The following is a 20,528-nucleotide window of genomic DNA, read 5'->3' on the forward strand; positions in this document are numbered from 1 at the left end:
TTCATCAACTGACTGTTTCCAAATCAAGGACTTCTCTAATTCAGAGCATCAGCAAAACCGATGCTTTATTAAAGCTGCAGTCCGTAAGTTTTGCCTCTTTGTCGCCATCTATGTATTGCAGTTACTTGCGGAATTATCTTGTTGCGTGGGGTTGTACTCTGGGGATGAATCTAATGTTTTGAGGTGAATGTATGGCAGTCAGTCACCGCGCCGGTGTGGATCTTTACTGTACTTCGCAATCACAGATTAGTCTACGTCTTAGACCCAAAATAAGACCCTATGACCCTATCTTAGACCCGTCTTAGACCCTATGACCCAAATAAGAATTTTCACCGGGTATTGGCATCTGAACAAGTAAGTTACAAGTCAGTCACGTTTGTTCTGACCAACCAAGGAAAAAAGCATTACCATAAATCGCGCTACCAATGGTGATTTAATCTAAAGATCAAACTGTACAAATTATTTTTATTGTTATACTTTATTCTCAAATTAACAACATCAGCATTGCATCACTATGAGTATAGTGTGTATTAGCATGTAAATTTCAATTTCTGTACAGTCTAATCTCTAATTGTCATACCATTCAAATTTCATATTTAGAAATTCTTTTAACCCAAAACGCAAACTATGCTCCCTTTGAACTGGTTTTCTTTAAAATGTAAATCTTGTATAAACTCAGGCTATCTGTAATCAGAAGTACATTTAAAACTGGAATATAATTTAATTTCATTCGTATGTGTTTCATAAACACATAATACTCTCTGGATTACAATCCGCCATCAAAATGATACATTTAATTATTCCAGCTGCTGTGAGAAAAGGCTATAAACGATGCGCCACCTGCAGCATCTGCACGTGCTATAGCCAACTAGCTGGGACAACTTCTTTATGTTTACAGACATGACGTAATGATGTAGTGCCATGCTCAAATTTCCCACGAAAACCTACCCGTACCACTCAAATTAGAAAACATTATTATAAACTAACCGTTGTGAATTGGACTAAAGTAAGGCAATAGTTTTGAACACTGGCTGGTTATGTACTTGCTCAAATATTGATTTCAGATCAAGTTACGGACTGCAGCTTTAAGATGTATTTAAAAAAAGAGTCACCCAATCACTGTCTATTGCACTTCTTACAAGTGCACTTACATTTCTAATCTATAAATATTCAGTACTGCTGTATATGTACTGTACATTACTATTACAAAAGTTTGGGGTTGTTAAAATTTTTTAATAGTCTTTAGTGTCACATGATCCTTCAGAAATTCTAATGATGATTTGATGCTCAATAAACTTTTATTATAATTATCAATGTTGCAAACAGTTCTGCTTAACCATGATACTTTTTTTTTCAAGATCCTTTGATGAATAGTAACTCTGACTTTTGACTTTAAAAGTAACTCTATTAATAGTCAGTATTCAATTGGATGAATCATTATAGTTCAAAAAGACTTTTATAATTGTACATAATTATGCTATACATAAAAACAACCAAAACATATGTTTTGGACCATGAACGTGAGCACTAAATCTGCATTGCAACATTAGACTGGTTGTTTCCCAGGACAGCAGATTGACAGGCTGTGAGAAACACTGAGCAGCTGGTCTGGACAAACATGAATACAAACAGATTTATGAAGCAACATCACACTCAGATTCATTTAGTAAGTGCAATTTGCCTACAATAACATCAATCTCTGTAGAAAAACTTTGGAGCTGAATTTCTGTGTAACAATGCCAGTAAACGCAGTCAATGGCAGACAACTAAGCTAAAAACTATTTTTCTTTTCAGTAGAACCATACTGTATGTGATCCCAGTCAGTTTAACTGCACAGTAAAGAGATTTTTATGAAATGACACTCAATTCAAACCTAAAACTGTTGGAGTTAATTGTTTCACTAAATCTAAATACTTTGTATATCTAAATACAGTCAGTTTAAGTTGGATTTCAAAACTGAAAATATTTAAAATTGTTTATAAAGACAAATATTTCTGAAGCAGTTTTACATCATAATACAGCATTACCAGAAATGTTTGACAGCATGTTTTGGTGCAGAAGAGAATCAACTCTAACTTAATTCATAAATCTTTCTAGATTTAAACAACTGTCTGATTAATTGCCCAGAAAACAGATAAAGATAATATAAAGTGTACAACAAAAAAAACCCACTTAGTCAAATCCATATCTGACCAAGAGTCCCGTGATTTATATCACATCACTGAATGTATGTGGCTTTTGATCAGAGGCGGACAAAGTACACAACTTCCTTACTTGAGTGAAAGTACGGATACTACTGGTCAAATACTACTCCACTACAAGTGAAAGTTGTAAAGACAGATTTTTACTTAAGTACGGAAGTACATGTTTTTAAAAGTACTTAAGTATCAAAAGTAAAAAGTAAATGCATTGTTTTACTGTCGCATTGTTGTATACTTACAATACCTTATGCCACTAATGCAACCTACTGAATACACTGATTAGCTTGTATTATCTTTGGAATTAAGAGCTTTTATGTTACCAAACCTATAGAAATGGAACAACTGAATGAAAAAAATCATCTTTATTTTTTTTATTTAACACTCCTACAACTACATTGAACTCACTTTAATACTTGTTTAAAAGTTACAAAGTTCTTTTTCAAAGAGATATTGAAGTCTATGATATGGTTCATTTTAGGCAAACAAAGCAAACATTGAAAAGAAAACAAACCTTTAGTCTTTTCAGAAAACTGGATCATACTCTGTCAGTATGGCCATGGGTGTGCAGGTTGCGCCAAAGAACCGTGTTTTTTAATTTTGCCATCAACTGATCAGTGTTCATAAAATGCTCAGAAATCAGTGAACTTCACAACATGTGGCTACGGTTGGGTATTGTTTGAATTTTATCCATTCAGATTCTGATTCTGCTTATTGATTTCAATTCTTATTGATTCCCAGTTTAGATTCTAAAGTTTTCATTTAGCGTACTTTTTGATCATTTGTTTGCAAAAATTAAAAAAAAATATATATATATTATATAATAGATTTATATACTTCCCTGACCAGTTTTAAGCAGCAATTTACCTGTAGGCCTAAGTTTATATATATATATATATATATATATATATATATATATATGTATGTGTGGTAAATTTGTGGTTACTGAAGTTTTACTACAAATAGCATATGCTTACTATAGTGAGATAATAGTAAATTTGTGGATACTGTGATTTTAATGCAAATACCATAGTTATGGTTACTATAGTAAAAACATGGTTAATTTTCCAAAGGGCTTTAATGAGTTAACACATGCCTTTTTAGAGCGCTTTTAGTTTACATTAGTTTAGTGGGGAAGATCCCAAGGTTGCCAGATTTGCGTAAAAACACCCAAATGTCCATTTAAAGCTAGGCGGAAAACTGCAGGCTTATAAATACTGTAACACTTGGCAACACAGGAAGGTCCTGCCAAATCGCAGGCCGGATTTTCACAGAAAAAAAGGGTTCAGTGAATCTGAAAATGCACACACTGTAAAAACTGCTACATATAACGACTTTCTACTTGGGGACCTTGATATAAATGTAGTTGAGTAAAAAGTAAGATATTTGTCTTTCAAATGTAGTGAAGTTAAAGTTGCAAATTTCCAGAAAAAATAATACTCAAGTAAAGTACAGATACGCAAAAAGTGCACTTAAGTACAATACTCAAGTAAATTTACTTTGTTACTGTCCACCTCTGCTTTTGATACAGTCATTAAAAGTTTTCTAGTGAGCAACAGAACTGTCAAACGTCCAAGTGCGCACTATATATTACAAAGCATTTTAGCAATACATATTCACACCTCATTACTCGAGCCTGACATAGTTTCTGATTGAAAATGGACTTGCTTATGTATGCAGTTACAGCTATTTATTTGTTTCTATCAAGAAGCAGGAAATGCATTGTCATTTTGGCTCCCTATTAGAGCCATGTTTATGTAATTATCTCAGCAAGAGACTGAGGAGAAGGTGACTGTCTCCTAAGAGCTCAGTGATTGCCTCTTACATCAGAGTGTTTTCCTTTCACAGGCGGGAGCAGTAGTAATGGAAGTTTGTCTCAAACAAAGGTTTCTTGTCAACCGAAATTACACAACCCCAGGCTAATGTTTACAATTTCACTATCTTACATAATGATAACAGCAACAACAAATCATAAAAGCTTTAGCGCTTTGACCAACGGTGGACAAACTGCTCGGTGAAATAAAACTTGCAAGTTCACAAAGGTGTTCGCTTTGGTAGTAATGAAGTTGGCAAACTGTGAAGTGCTAGGGTAGATTTCACTCATGCTGATGATGATCGGAGCACCATTTGTTCAAAATAGCCTCCAGAGTGTTGAATCTGCCACCTTTAATCAATACGCTTAAGTGGCCCAAAACGCTTAGAGGAACTAAATAATGCAACATACGGGTAACATTTGTGTTATGCTGAAAAGAAAGACAGACTTGAATGAAAGCTCCATCACAAACGGCAAATTATGTGATTAATTAAAAAAATAAACGTAAGAAATTACAATATAGTAATAGTAAAATTACAATATAGTAAAAAGAACTATATTTTAACTATATTGACTATTTCAGAACCTGCGCAATAAACTGAATAGTAAACAGGATTCAACTGTAAAAAGCTACTCAAAAACAGAACATTGAGAAACTGGAGGAAGACGAAATAAGGCTATATATATATATATATATATATATATATATACACATTCCATTGCCATGATTACAATTTGAACAAGAGATGTATTATGTCAAAAGAATAATGAGAGCTCTGTATGAAATCAATGGCATTCATGTGTTTTTGATTAACATAAGAGAAGCTACAATTTTCCCATCAAAGGATATGAAGACTACAGACCCCAGCTGAGTCTACTCTACTGTATCTGGTTTATCGCTGAATTTCATGCAACTTCAGTATGCAGCATTAATCTTGTCAATGAAATTACTAACAAAAATGTTCATGAACAAAGGGCGTTTTTATTTTATAAGAGATACTGAAGACAAGATGAAAAATGCACACGCTGAACTATTTTGTTTCAACGATATTATTGACAAAATATGATGAGAAAAACACTGCAAGACTTTAACAGGGCACTAACAATGTTTTTTGAAGATAAAAATCTAGAAAGAATTTGATTTTGTTTTAAAAAAATCCAATAATAGTAGGTAATAATGATTGAGCTGCATGAGCTGAAGGAAAACAGTGAATGAACTCCAATAAAATGAAGTGCATCATGGGAAAGTTAATTAATTAGACCCCACATATATGAGAATAATTACATAAATCCACAACATAAATGTAAACAGCTTAAATCTACTGTTAACCTGAACTAAGTTACATGCTAGTCAGAATGTGCAAATCACATTGTGAATGTGCTCTTACTACAACAAAGTGCTTAAACACAGACAATGAATTTGTGATTATTTGGTTTAATTTAGCATTTTCCCATCAACTAAAATGTTATTTTTATCAACCAGACATGCCATGTTGAAGTAAAATTGGATAAAAAAAAATTTAATTAAATATTTATTAAATTTAAAGGATATTTTCTTTAAATATTTTCTCATTTCTCAAAAAGAAAAGACTATGATTAAAATAAAAAAAATTGTGTAATAATGAACAATGGCAGTACGTTCTGTGTGATTAAAGTTTTCTAGTATGGTTTGAACAACAAAAGCTCAACATCCCATTTGTTGCACAGTGCCACTAACACAACACATCAAGCAGGGCAAATGTAAGTAAGAGACAGAAACATGATTGTGACCCTGTAGTTATTTCTTTGTACAACAAAAGGCATTCTTTTCTGCACCCTGTACCATGTTTCGACGATTTCCTAACAAGACTCACATTGATGGGGTGAGGGTGGGAGTCAGAATACTTGCAGTGAATGACATCCAGTGTCACTATGAGACTGTGACACAAAAAAGGGCATTGGCAATAGGGATGCATTGCAGAGGACATGACTCACGAGCTGAGCTTACATGCAGGGCTCTTACAGTTCTACAAGCCGCATTCCAGCGCACACATTTTCCATGAGGAAATCCCACCGCACCTCTGTATGAGGGGCAGATTGAGCTTCATCATCTGAAACAATCAGATATTCGACTGGCATAATATAAACAAGTAGAACTGGGCCACGGATTTTCGAGGTCTCAGGAGTTCTGGGTAATGAATGACAGGGCAAAACTGTTCCCCCGTTTAGTTGAGCTTGTTTACATAACTCTCACTAGCTGCCCCTGGGCAGAGCAGAGTTGCTCAAACAGCTGCCTGCTCAATGGTGTTCTTTTCTAACTAGCGCTCCCTGTGGAGCTTCGCTAGGGCCAGAACCACTTCCCCTAGGTGACACATGTGAGTCTGAACCACACACACCAGAAGACATAACCACCACGCTTCCTGCCCCCACGCTCTGCTCCAACCGAGCCATGACATTCCCCAATTCCTATCTGGCTGAGACACCCCCGCCACAGCCAGCTTCAGTCCCCGGGACGGCTGTGTTTTGAAACTCGGCCCCTGCCCTGACTGAGGAGCTTGGCCCATTGCACCTTGTCTGCTGGGAAACGAATGGAGACCTAGACGGTGCGCTGGGAGAACGCACGAGAATGTGATTCTCAGCGCTGGCTTTAGATCACAGGTCCCGCTGTGCCCTGTGAAGTCAAATCCTCAGTGTTTGTATTGGCAGGGAGTATGTAGTCCTCTGGACAGGACAAACCCTTAGTGGGGACCAGCTTACCCTGGAATTCATTTCCTCTGAGACAAGATCAGACTCACCACGTTCATCATTTTTCAACTGTCCTTACTGGCAGGAATCGAGGGTGAATCGCTGCGTCCGGACGAGTAAATACATGGATGCGGTATATGACAAATGGAAAGTAAATCACAGAAAGTGAGACCCCAGGGGGAGGTAAATTGCAGCAGTGTTGAATTGAGTAGGTGTGGACACTATCGGGGGACAGGACTTTTCTTGTGTTTCCACTGGCATTCACACAAGCAACTGAAATTTAAAACAAGACAGTTCTGACAGTGATTTACTGACTGGTCTCGGGCTAGTATTATAGCCTGCGGTGTTTTGTCCTAATAAAACTCAGCATTTGTTCTTTTAGTATTTGTTTCTCTAAGCTGTTTAACATGAGAGGGTGATACCAACTTAGTGAACCCCATTGGGCAGATTCCTATAGACCAGGGGTTTTCAGACTTTCAAAGAAAAGAAAACTGGAGAAGAAATTTCATAGATTTATTATGTATTTTTAGGACTGTCAAATTTAACTGTAAATCTGCTCAAGAACAATATTTATTTTGAACCACACAATATAAATACAGTTGAAATGAATTGAAAATATGACTTTTAAGGTTTACACATCTAATATTATTCTAACAGTGGACAAAAAGATTTAGTTGGAAAAAAAAATCAATAAAATAAAAAAAGACATAAAATGTCAATATCGCGAGGATGATTTTTTAAAATAATTTGCACTGGCTTTAGAACAGTAACAACATAAGGCCAATTACTTTGCAAACAACATCATAATATCACGTTTTTTAGACACAGTATAAAAGTGTCTTCATACAGGAAAACAAACGTTTTATATATATATACTGTATATATATATATATATATATATATATATATATATATATTAGAAAGATGAATCATCATATTTGGGGTCCCTTAGAATCAAAAGTTTGAAAAGCCCTGTTTTTGAAAATAGCTAATATCTTAATGGAAATAACAATAATATCATAGTCAACGTAACATGACCATGAGTGCTATGCTTTTGTAAATTAATCCACAATTACATCATAACACTGATACACTTCATTCCAATCTGTTATAGGCCTAATTGCACATGAGCAATATTTTCCATCACCCATCAGGGACAGCAAACGCCCTTATAAAAACAAACATCAGTGTATTTCAGTGCAGCATGTTGACAACGTCAAAGGAAAAGTCTGTAAATTACCTGAGCCGTGCACAAAGAGGTGGAGATATTTTATCATGATAGGACTTTTAACAGTCTGCAGGGAACCCTCATCATCTTTCATAAAGGGAGGTTTGCCACTTTAATCCCACATCTGGTCTGCATTACCATTCCATGCAGCTCTGACTTGAGTCTGGGCCTGAACAAGAACCTCACCCTGTCTCAATGTCCAAAGACTATAAAACACTAAAGGCTTAAAATTAAAGATGACACTGTCTCCTTCACAAACACTTGTATTTTATCTTTGTTTCTGGAACTTTTGCAAGTTTAACACTATTTTTATTCATGAAATCAGTATTGGAATGAAGAAAGAGAAAGATCAGACAAGGGGGAAAAAAACTCAGGAACAAACAGCGCTCTACATTAAAACCACCAATTCGTGTTTAAAAGCTGAAAATAAATAGTTTTTTAAAGAAGCTTGGACATAATTTTCCTTGTCCTGAGGGTAAACATCGCTCTGAGAATGCTGTTGCAATAGTCGAAACAAGGCAATTAAAGGTCAGGGAGTGGTTTCTCATGATTTCCTATGGTTTTCCTAGTAAAACAGTGCATTTAAGCACATAAGCTAATTTAAATCACAAACTTGTCACCTGTTTATCTTGAGGGCAAAACATTCTCACTCTGGCATCTCTGACTTTTGCAGTATTTCTTTTCTCACTGAGTCCATTCATACCACATTAACTTGACCATTTGTTTAAATGTGTTGCTTTGTAACCATATTGTCATGCATCTACACAAAACCACTGCTTTATGAAGCTTTTAGTTAGATTTGTGAGAACAACAACGGGCTAATATCACCTGCGAAACACATGTGCCTAAGAGACTATTTCTGAAAATGACTGTATGCCTCATTTCCTTCTGAACACATTTTATGTGTGATATCCCTGATGTTAATGTTTTTGTTATTATCGACTAATGTCACTGTCAGATGCCAGAGAAAGTTAGATTAAAACAGAAAGAAAATCAGATGATATTCATGTCTAAAAAAAAGATTGCTCAGTGGCCTGGTGTTACCTCTCAATGCTCAGCACAGTAGCTCTCTGAATTAACTTGATACACATGACTAAAAAGACAGAGAGATGCCTGTTTGACAAGTAGGTCAATGAAGCAACATGTCTCTCTTTCTATCTCCCCAGGGTGTGCAGAGTTCGTTGGCTGCTTACCTGCGGGCAGTCTTTGATATAGTGTCCCTTGTTGAAGCAGAGATGGCACAGGTAGTTTGGTGGAGGTCTCTTGCTGGGCTTGCGTGGCTCAGAGGACAGGGAGAGGTCGGAGAAGTGGTCCGTTAGAGAGTTCAGTCCATCCACTATGTTGTTAAGAGAGCCGTACGGTGACACGCTTTTGTATAAACCATTATTCAGGGCCTGCAAAGCATAACAGGACATCCACAATACAAAAATGAGCTTATCCCAATGTGAACTCAAAACTGAAGCACACTATGTCTTCATACAATGTCTTTTGAACATGTCATAATATGCTGCTCTTAAATACAGTCTATAGGCTAAAGCTGTAAGAAAAATGTAAAATATGATTAAGTACATAATCAAAAACTATGTCCTCAATTATGTGGAACTTTACTCTATTAGGCATATTATCGAATAACTGAGATTCCTAATTCAGGATCAGTTCCTAAATTGGGGCGACATAATCCACTAAAGCCAGTGATAAGTACATGAGTCTAAGATTTGCAAATTAGATTGCCATTTAACCACAAAGAGTACAGTAGATAATCAAACACGCTACAGACGGTTTGGATGGGAAGATGTTGCTTGAGTGATGTCTTCCTCTGGTTATGCTTTGGAAAGTTATGTTATTGTTGAAGTCTCATGTTGGACAGTCCTGAAACTTTATACTTGGCAAGTCCAGATAACTGTCATCTAGTTCTCAGCAAGCCAGGACAATAAACAGTTTCTGCAGGTATCTCTCAGACAAGTCTGTTTTCATCAGTTAGATCAACTCTGAATGCAGCAAATAAGCTTTTTTAGATCTTTCTTTTATAGCTGTACATGTGACGTTCATTTTCCGTCCTGGCCAGTCAACTCCAGCTGATATTCATTCTCTCTGAGAGAAATTCATGAGAAACACACAAACCAATTCCTCCTAAATTCAAAACTTCTGAGTGCGTCTGACAAAAGATTATGAGTTAGATGAAATTAGAAATCTTTAGACGTGTTTATTTTAAAAAATATTAGGCCTATAAAAAGTTGTGTCATGAGAAACTAAGCATCCAGCGACACTGTTATTTTGAGTTATGAGCAGCAGTGAAGTCTAAGATCAACAAGAAGTATATGAAAAGGCAATGGAAATTTATGGAGTTCTGTGTAAACAAAAAACTAACAAACCGCACAGCCATGTTTTAAATGTCAATTTTTAAACATCATGAAAATACAACAATTATGATGATCAGTCTGAATGCATTCATACAATTATTATCGTATTATTATTTTATGTAATAATGCAACCACAATACTGATTGTAGCTGTCAGAAAGGAATTTGGCTATGTGTCTCCTGAGGGATACGGCCCTCACTCACATTTACACCAGTGGAGGACCCCTTCACACAGTTGGAGAGACAGTCGGGGGGTCACTCCTAACTACTGCCATTAAACCACTAACACACACAATCCCAGTTAACACTTTCTAAGAAAAGTGTAGACAATTTGGTAAGTTATACAAACAAAGATAATTAAAAAATCTAGAATTCTAGTTCCAACCCTCTTCCTTAGTAGTAAATATTTAACAGATTGATTTCAGGACTCTTTGTGTAATACGGGAATTTTGAAAGCATACTTGACCCTCCACATATGAGAAAAAGAAAAGAGAGGAAAAAAAGAAAGGGAGAGAAAACTAAAGAGGGGGAGGGAGAAAAGGAGAGAGAACTTGTCATAATGTTTTTATTAACTGTGATTACGAATAAAAGTTTTGCCTTTCCTCAAACTTTCCACTAAACATCAACACTTTACCTCTGTCTCAGCCACAACACTGTCATTACATCATTAAAAAGAAAATGCATTCATATGTTCAAGCTTCTGGAAGTAATTCTCTCATTTAGAAAAATAAACGATTCAATAGACTTTTAGTTCCATGTGCGCTCCTTTACCATACAAAGTGTCATAACTATTATATTTAATTAGAAAAGCATTCCTTATTTTAAAACCATATTCATTTCTTATCCATGTTTTATGACAATATTTCCAGGAAATATAAATATAGCAGTATAGGTAGTTCCCAAAAGTAGGCCTACATTAATCTCACTTGAATATTGAAATAACTTTTGAACTATAAAACACTTAAATACAAACATACTAATTTATGAATTTTCCTTAAAACTTTCTTCTCATAAATTAGCACAACATACTTTTTGATAATACAATCAAATCTATTTATTCAGAGAGGCTCACTGAATAGCATCTTTCTTTGCGTGATAATAATAATACAGACTGAAGTGTTATATGTCTTCAGCAACTATTACAACCTCAGAAATGAGCATCATTTTTGATTATCCCAAACTCAATTATGGCAGCACACATTTTAGGCCTGTAGAGATCAGTAAGCAATCATCAAACTCAGACTTCTGATTTATTGGACCTCTACATGTTGAAATTAAGCAGCAAATTAAGTGCAAGTAGTCTTATGATCAAAATAAGAAATTTTCATGGATGACTGCCTCATTTGGCTGTACACGTGCTGTTACAAAATACAATAAAGGGAGTGTGAAAAGCTGCACGATTTTAATGATCCTTGAAACTATAAATTCTTTGCATAGTATTGCAATAAAATAAATAATTACAATTCATTATTATTACACGATAGAAATGAAATATATATATATATTACAAAATTATTGTTTCAAGTTTCCAGAGATTAAAAGATTATGTAAGTCTCCTTAAGCATCTGTGTACTGTGTAAATGTAGCCAAGACTAGACGCGCGCTACATTAGACATGCATAGTCGACTGCGCTTTACATAATAAATCTTATTCCAGTCGACAGGGACCGTTATCTCCATAAACGTATTTCCAAAAACATCATCTGTAGGAGAACAGAAAACGAGTTACCTCATTCCTCTGTAGCTGAAAGAAGTTGTTGAGATAGTTGGAGTTGAGAGAGGAGCTCAGGTCATTGGCAGGAGTTTTGCTGTAGTTCAGGTCCGGATGGGAAGAGTTGGGCTCGGGTCGGAAGGCATCGAAGGCACTCGTCTGATGCGTGTCTTGTAAAGAAAGGTAAACCCAGTTGAGAAGCTGTGCAGGCTGGTACACTGAGGTACTGGTGTCTATAGCAGACAACAAGCTCATGTTGTTACTGTAACTTTCACTCTTCCACTGTTACTTTTGGAAAAGGCAAACTTGTTCAGAATCTACTGTGAATGCGCCGTCCGGTTTTCCACACCCAAAAAAATCAGCGCTTCTCTCTCTTCTTCCAGCACAGACCCTATTCCTTCGCTGGGATCCGTGTCCCAGGTTTATAATTACACAAAAGTCATTGCTCCGATATGTCAGAATAAAAAGTTTTAGCCCGCTGTCCACGGCCCGTTATCTCGCTTTATTTGCACTGTAACAGCTAGGAACTCATTGAATATTCATGTGGCGTCTGCGCGCGTCATTGTCTCACGCGGCCAATCAACACGCGCTGTTTAACATACGCGCTTGTATATAGCGACAACCTGTTGATTATTGGCTACTAGCTAATTTCAACAGAATATTCATATTTATCACGGAATGTATTTAAAAACAACTATTTGAAAAATAGCTTAGTTCGTGGTTTCATATAGCTTAAAATTATTTTAAACGAGATCATGTCTAAAATGCAGTTCCTACAGAGCAGTTATAGCATTCCATTTTAAACGCATTTAAATAGTGTCGTTTAACGATTCATTAAGTGTTTTACTCCCATACTTAATGTGAGGGTAAAGAACCCCCCCCCCCCCACCCCCACACCACACCACACCACACCACACACCACACACACACACACACACACCAACTTAACTGACACCAGTTCACATGGAAGAGGTTAGTGGTATATGTGAAACTGAACACCTTAAGGAAACCAATAGGTTGTAAGCAAATGGGTTTGTTTATTTAACAACAGGGTGAGATTCTTAAGTGATGACCCACAAACAAATTCCAGGGAAACGTTCCTTAAAAACACCTGAAAAAAAGACCAATCACATCAGGTATTAGTTTTTGAATGAACATTTGTTTTCAGTTTAATCAATCATATTTAAGCAGAAGCGGTAAAGAAAATAAAAGGCCTACTAAGAAGAAGAAAGAATAAATAAATACACGCAGAACATAACGACTGCATTTTGATGGGTTTTTAAATACTCTAAAGGATTCTCACACAGCAAACCAACAAAACAACAATTTATTAATTCACCTGAGGTTTTCTGGCCTACAATCTCAATCTGATTAGTGCTCCACCTTGTGGTGTTGTTAATATACTCACTTGTCTTTCTGCAGACACTTTTCAAGACTTCATTCACCTGACTGATCTAAATTGAACAGGTAACATTACCCCCAAGAATGTATCTGGGATTTGATTAGATGCACAGCATTCATATAAATGTATACATGTTTAGTAAACGATTCAATTTTGATAAGTCAACATTTTCAAGTTTAATGCATAAAACTGATCAAAATATCATTGAATTCAACATTATATCTAAAAACATAGATGTCAAATTTACACTGTACAATTAAAGATAATTAATCAAAGATTAAATAAATTCAAGTAATTAAAGAAACCATATTTACGATACACACTAAATCTTTTAAAGAACAGTGCTTTAAGAAATCCTTGTCAGCAGAACAGTCATTATCACTTCAGAATAGAAATATAGAAACTGTTTCTGTATGGGGCTTAAGGCATGCACCGGTAGCAAATCACCAACATGTGACTGTGATCTTTGCAGACAGGGCGACTGCATTCACTACAGAACTTGCTCACTTTTCTGTCTCTTCCAGACGGACAGTAATAACATCTTTTTCTTATTCTGTTCTGACAGCTCTGTTCTTGCAGCTCGAAATTGACAGCTGACAATGATGTGGACATCCCACATCTGTCCATGGCCTCAAGAATGATCATGGATAATCCAGGGCTTTCTTCTCTGCGCCTATGTATCTGAGGCACTACAAGCTCTTTCACTAGCTCTTTTACGAACAACCGCTGGGTGTTATGACCACCTCCTATGAAGCTAGGGTGCTGAGCAGTGAAAATGCAGTAGGAGTTTACAATGGCAATATCCAACATGTTATACCAAAGCAGCATAGGCCATCTCTTTGTTTGGCGCTTGCAAGTATAATTTTCAGCCATTAGCTTAACGCTGCTGACTCCTCCTTTGGTGCGGTTGTAGTACTGAATGACCTCTGGCTTGTTTTTAGCACTTGTTTCATTCAGCGCATTGCTGGTATGCATTGTACTCAACAGAATCGCTGCCTTTTTTAGTTTTGGCACATAGCTCACCATGAAGACTTTGCCACAAAAGCCAAACTCGGAGGTATGTAGTGCTCGTAACTTGGATGGCTTCATAATCGGCGGCACATGTGGATTCTTATGGTGAAGGGCCCCAACCATGGTCAAGCTTTTCTCGAAAAGCTTCTCTGCCAGAGGGACACTGGTGATGTAGCTGTCCATTGTAATGTTGAGACCTATCATGAGAAACAAACACAAAAGGCAAGGTCATTAGGTAACACAACAATGATGGTCTGGCACAGTGTTTGTGGTTGAGGGCTGGCATCAAGAAGGCTACTGGTTTGATCCCTACAAGAAGTAAACTATGAAACTATGTGTGCTTTTTAGGAAGATAGTTAACCCAAAGTATCTCAAATGGAAAATATACTACTAGTGGCAATCTGTTTTTAGGATTCTTTGATGAAAATGTTTACCTTTTTGCTGAAGTCCATTGGACAATCTCAGGACTGTGTTCTCTGTAAGGTTCTCCTCAGTCTCCTCTCCCGGCTGTCTGCCTGTGTAGATGACCCCATCAATGGCGTAGGGGACCTCAGCATCGCACATCCAAAAGATTTTTATGCCACTCTTGTTAGGGCGGCTTGGCACGTGTTGAAGAAACTTGCATCTTCCCTGGAATGGCACAAGCTGCTCACCCACAGTGACACAATCCCTCGGAATGAACCTTTTCCTGCAGTTGATCAGGAACAGGTCCCACACATTTCGGAAGGCTGCCATGTGGTCTGATGCCTCTCTTGCCACCCTGGTTTTCTTGTTGTCAAATTGCAGGAATCTGTGAAGGTCTTGATATCTACCCACAGACATGGTAGCTCTATACAGCGGGTTCTGTAACGGATCCATAAACAGTTCCCGGATTGGGACATCGCAACTTCTCTCCACACCAATGAGAAGGCTCAGACCAATAAAGGCTTTTAGCTCCTCTTTAGTGATCTTTTGCCACACTTTGCCTTTTGCTAATGCTGCTCTCAGTCCACCCAAGTTGGTGCATTGCAGGATCTCATCAATGATGTTTTCGCTCATGAAAAGTTCCCAGGCATCTTTAGGTGTCTCTACTGAAGACCCTGGTGCAGGCCCTGGACAGCTCTGTGAGGTCATGGTTTCGCTTTGAGGAGGATATTTGCTCCAATAAGAGTCTCCTTTGCTCCATCGACTCGAGCGATCTTCACTCTCTTCATCACTAGATTCCTCAGATGAGAACTCGAAGTCTGTGAGGACAGTTTCCTGACCTTCTGTCAAATCCGGGCCATCACTATCAGAGACCTCAGATTCCAAATCCGGGGCAGCAATGGATTCATATTCTTCTCTTAGTGTATTTGTAACCTCAGCTGCAGGCTTTTTAAGGCACACCATAGACAAAACTGTAAAAATACAAACACACAAGCACAAACAGTTGTAGTGTCATCAGTAAATTTAAGAAAAGCTCAAAATATGCATCAGTGGTATTATTCATGTGAATTACGCTTTTAGCACACACAGAACATTCTCTTTCCTCTTATTCCATATAAACCCAGGTTATCCAACACACTACTGATTACTTTATTCCAAAGACTATAGAATGCCTTAAAAGGACTTTGTTTATACTAAAATTGTTATTTTGCGAAAGATGCCATTTTTAATATTTAAAAAAAAAATATATATTTGTGCTGTCAACATTTTGATATGAACAGTTCTATCAAACTGGCTGCATGCTGGGCATTTGTTTACTCAGCAAAACTCAGGTGGGGTCAGAATGTGCAGCATTTGGTCTCCCTCTGGTGGAGAAATGGTAAAAGAATAATTCACCCCAACATTTACTCACTCTCATGTTGTTCCAAACCTGTATTACTTCTTTTACTCTGCGGAACACGAAAAAATATATTTTGCAGAATGATTCAACTGTTTTTCTCCGCACAGTGAAAATCAGTTGGAAAGTTGATCTTCATTGTATGGACAAAATCCCCCCAAAAAACATTCGGTAAAAATTAAAAATGACGATTTTTGTGTTTGACGAAAGACAAACAGGTCTGAGAGCGAGTAAATGATGACAACATTTTCATTTATATTGTTCAAAAATTTGGGAATGGTAAGATTTTTTTTTTTTCCCCCAAAGAAATGAATAGCTACTTTAATTTAACAAGGATGCATTAAATTGATCAAAATTAACAGAAAGTACAATATTACTACAGATTTCTATTTAAAAAAATGCTGTTCTTTCAAACTTCCTAGTCATCAAAGAATTCTAAGAAAATGTAATAGTTTCATAAAATGTTGCTGTTTAAATTTACTGTTTTCAACATTGATAATAAGAAATGTTTCTTAAGCAGCAAATCAGCATATTAGAACGATCTCTAAAGAATCATGTCACACTGAAGACTGGAGTAATGGCTGCTGAAAATGTAGCTTTTTTGCAATTTTATCAAATAAATGTAGCCTTTGTGAGCATAAGAGAATTAATTCAAGAACTTACCAAAAAAATACCAACCCCAACCTTTTGAACAGTAGTACAGATAGACATGTATATGTACAGAGCATGGGTCATTACAGCGAAATTACCTTTATTTCCAAACCATTATCATTCTATCATTATTTCACTCAAGCAAGGTTTGTTTTCACAGTGTTGATACTTCATCATACACACTTCATTCTATACCAATTTGCCACATCCGATTCTTCTGAACTGAAACATTTTTTCAAACACAAGATGTCAGAAAGAGAATTGAGACTTAAGTCTGTAATCCTCTCATTTTAATGCAAAATCATTCTTGGGGATGAGATGATTCTTTCAAACCACCATAAAAAGCATATAGATAAAAAATGATTTCAGTCAAAAAGCCTTCTCAAATCAAATACTAGAAACACATTTTCCACTTTACATAAGGAAATATTCATCCTTTAAGGAAGGAATAAAAATGTAAACCCTTTCACTGTTACGAAAAATGCCGATACACACCATGGACCCTAATCGAGATGGTTTTTCAGATGCAATCTGTAACTGTACCCATATCTGTATGCTTTACCACACACAGAGCACTGGAAAGGTCTCTCCTTTGAGTGGGTCCGTTTATGTTTGTTAAGTATGTAAACGCGTTTAAAACTCTTCCCACACTCAGGGCACATATAAGGTCTCTCTCCAGTGTGATCTCTCTGGTGCACCCTTAAGTCATAGATGTCAAAAAACCTCTTCTCACACTGGTTACATGGAAAAGGCCTGTCACCGGCATGTCTACGCAAGTGTATTTTCAAATAAGAGGGCTTGGCAAACTTCATTTCACACTGATCACAACCGTATGGTTTCTGTCTCCTGTGAATTTTCACATGATCCGTAAGAAGATCTGACCGCTGGAATTCTTTCCCACAGGTTTCACAACTAAATCGCTCTTCTTTATGCTGTTTGTTGGATGTTCTGCCTTTACCTGCTTTCTCTGGATGTTGTGCGGCGTTTCCCTGCATTATTAAAGATTTCATTCTTTCACTTGACACATCAGAATTCATTTTAGTTGGTTTAACTTGTTCTGATGGCTCTGTTGATTTTCTTTTTCTTGATGTTCTTTTCTTGTCTGTGCATTTCTTTCTTTTGCTTGATGCATCAGTTCTTCTATTCAGAGGTTTATCTGGAGAAGTGTGTGTGTTCGCTGTGATTTCAAGCTCTTCTTCCATCTCAACTGGAGGCATTAGGCCAGTTGGTAAGATTTGCAGACCAAGGTCCAAAAACTCCTCTTTAACATTCCCCTGAGAACGAGAAAGTGTTCCTAACTCGTTCACATCAAGCATTGAAGAGTCATCTTGATCAGGTTCCACTTTAACTTGTATTTCTGACTTAATGAAGTCTGATTGCAAGGTCAGTGAACTGTCCTCTTCGCTTTTTAACCATCCATTCATGAAGTGCTGAGAAACTGCTTTCGCAGATGGCAAACCTTGCTCCATTTTAACAAGTCTTTGACTTCCGATGCCCAGCTCTAATTCAACTAACGTTAGTTCTTCTTGAGACTGGACGTGAATTCTTCCAAAGGCTGAACCAGAACTATAACAAAATAGGCAGATATTAATGCTCTGTCCAACGATGTATTTGTTGTTTTTTTTATATCAGAATTACTTGTGAGCTTGCATTATTCTCTTCTTATCATCACAATGCAATTTCATAGCTTGCTAAACTAAAACAACCATAAAATACACACTAGTAAATAAACATTGCACTGACTTCACTGGGGTAAAAATTGCATTTTTCTGTTTCGTTCTGGTTTGTTTAGGTAATAATTTAAATGAAATGTTGCCATTGCAGGCATATGACACACCACTCACCAGTTATTTGCATTCGGAAAAGTTACTTTTATTGCTGACTAAAAGATAAGCCATGTTTGCGTTACTGAATCGTCTTCTTCGGTGGCTTTAGTAACGAGTTGAGAAGCAACTACATATGTGTATACTGCCACCTACTGGGCGGGATTGAGAATATTAATTGTAGGTCAATTCTGTGCTCAAAAGATATTTTACCTGCAAATTTAGATGGTCTCATTTGGACAACTGAAAAGTAGGCATACAATTTAACAAATAAAACCAGAAAAACTAAAATTTTTCATTCCATTTTGTAAGTTTATAAAAACAGAAAGCTAACACAAAACATACTTTATAAAGTATAAGGTGTTTAATACAAAAATATTTTAAGGTCACCAAAAAAAAACAATTAAAATTTGTGCAAAGTACAGGCATTATTTGAAATTTTTAGATACCCACAAATCAACATTTGCTGAATGTGATTAAATTGGATGGCATTTTAATGCAGTCATGCAGTATAATTGTAAGCCATTATACTGGCTTACATCAGGCCTATCAGGCCTACATCATCCATCGTGTGGGTTCCACTGACACAGCACTCCAGCTTCAGCAGTGTGTTTATCATGCCCAGTCTTAATGCAGTGTTAGCCTGGTCCTCCTTCCACTCTTCTGGGGCCAGTCGTTCAACCTCTGCCTTGACAAACTCCCCAACACTCGGCAGAGGTTCTCCACCGCTGTCATGGAACTGTTGACTCCTTTTCAATAAGTTTATAAAAAACTCCACCACTGGCCTCAGTTTCTCAGGCCTCAGTTTCCGACCTGAACTGGTAAACCAGTTAGGAACAAACAATGGCCTGATTTTCTTCAGACATTGACTTTTTGTCAAGAAGCTGGTATTCACATGCCAAACGAAACACTGGGTTTTCCTTTGGTGGGCCATGGATCCAGTTGGCGCCGATCTCTGCAATGTTATCACCTTGAAAGAATAGAAAAAAATAAATGTGAAATGCATTTATGGAGAAGACCAGGGCTATGTTGATACACTATATAGAATCAATGAAATCTGCCCTTTAAGCAGCCTATTTTAGGATTTTCAGCAAAATGTAAGCAGTACAACAAAAAGCAAAACATGAATAGTATAAAAATTAAAATTAAAATTAAAAAATTAAATATTGTAATTAATCAATTCTATAAATTTGTAATACAACAGCATGTGTGACAACTTGGTCCAACCTGACATTTACAAAAAATATATCCTCGGAATTTAACCTTAAAATGTACTTTCATCATATTTGACCCTTGCCTGACCGTATTCCAGTGTGGTTTGTATTAGGTTCACATGTTAAACCAATAACAATAGAAAAAAACAGAACTATTCATTTTATAAGCTCTTTTAAACGCACTATATAACATAATCCCTGTGCATACCCAGTCTGCCCGTTCGTATTCTCCCCCAGCTTCTCGCAGTCGCTTCTATGATGTGTACATTATGTACACATCACGTTACGTACACACCATGTTTAAGTAATTTCTGAGCTGCACCAATTCCTGAGATGCCGCATCCGATTATGAATATCTGAGAATCACGAGCTGAACGTTGTGCCATCGAATCTGTTGGTTCACGACACTCTCATGAAGGGACTGAACTAAATGTTTCGTTTAACTGAGGACTTCAGCTCAACGCTCCTCCCCTGCTCATGTGAACTGTACTTGACCCCAGAAAACTTCACGAAGACTCTTGAATCATTCTATGCATCTATTTCAGGCTGGAAGGTTTCTGTAAGCGTAATTTGCTGGTGGGACGGCTGTAACAC

At 36.8% G+C, this 20,528-nt stretch overlaps 3 protein-coding genes across 5 annotated transcripts in view; all 3 read right to left on the reverse strand.

Annotated features, from left to right (window-relative positions):
- Nucleotides 1-12,570, reverse strand: part of zcchc24 (zinc finger, CCHC domain containing 24) — a 35,261-nt gene extending 22,691 nt beyond the window's left edge. Inside the window, exons 1-2 of one of the 2 annotated variants that reach the window (XM_058795856.1) lie at nucleotides 12,051-12,568; nucleotides 9,157-9,357 (exon numbers count right to left, since the gene is read on the reverse strand). In XM_058795856.1, coding sequence (XP_058651839.1) covers nucleotides 9,157-9,357; nucleotides 12,051-12,287 — 438 coding nt within the window. In that variant the 5' untranslated portion in view covers nucleotides 12,288-12,568. Of the gene's footprint in view, nucleotides 1-9,156; nucleotides 9,358-12,050 lie in introns of both variants that reach the window. The other variant, XM_058795857.1, reaches the window with a different exon arrangement.
- Nucleotides 12,571-13,153: 583 nt separating this feature from the next.
- Nucleotides 13,154-18,867, reverse strand: wu:fj13e08 (uncharacterized). The gene is made up of 4 exons (XM_058795718.1): nucleotides 18,742-18,867; nucleotides 17,856-18,463; nucleotides 14,880-15,821; nucleotides 13,154-14,642 (listed from the first exon to the last, which is right to left on the reverse strand). Exons 2-4 carry the CDS (start codon nucleotides 18,364-18,366, stop codon nucleotides 13,855-13,857), a joined length of 2,241 nt encoding a protein of 746 aa, XP_058651701.1. The 5' UTR covers nucleotides 18,367-18,463; nucleotides 18,742-18,867; the 3' UTR covers nucleotides 13,154-13,854.
- A 201-nt stretch (nucleotides 18,868-19,068) lies between these two features.
- On the reverse strand, nucleotides 19,069-20,384 carry LOC131552157 (peroxisomal N(1)-acetyl-spermine/spermidine oxidase-like). Of its 2 annotated transcripts, none has more exons than XR_009273916.1 (2): nucleotides 20,143-20,384; nucleotides 19,069-19,690 (listed from the first exon to the last, which is right to left on the reverse strand). XR_009273916.1 is itself a non-coding variant. In XM_058795726.1 (2 exons), the coding sequence occupies exons 1-2, from the start codon at nucleotides 20,230-20,232 to the stop codon at nucleotides 19,256-19,258; spliced, it is 438 nt and encodes a 145-aa protein (XP_058651709.1). In that variant the 5' UTR covers nucleotides 20,233-20,384; the 3' UTR covers nucleotides 19,069-19,255. The 2 variants fall into 2 exon arrangements, 1 of the variants encoding a protein (XP_058651709.1); XM_058795726.1 differs by having other exon boundaries at nucleotides 20,230-20,384.
- Between the last annotated feature and the right edge of the window lie 144 nt (nucleotides 20,385-20,528).

This window comes from Onychostoma macrolepis, chromosome 13, assembly GCF_012432095.1.
Source record: "Onychostoma macrolepis isolate SWU-2019 chromosome 13, ASM1243209v1, whole genome shotgun sequence".
NCBI classification, from domain to species: Eukaryota; Metazoa; Chordata; class Actinopteri; order Cypriniformes; family Cyprinidae; genus Onychostoma; species Onychostoma macrolepis.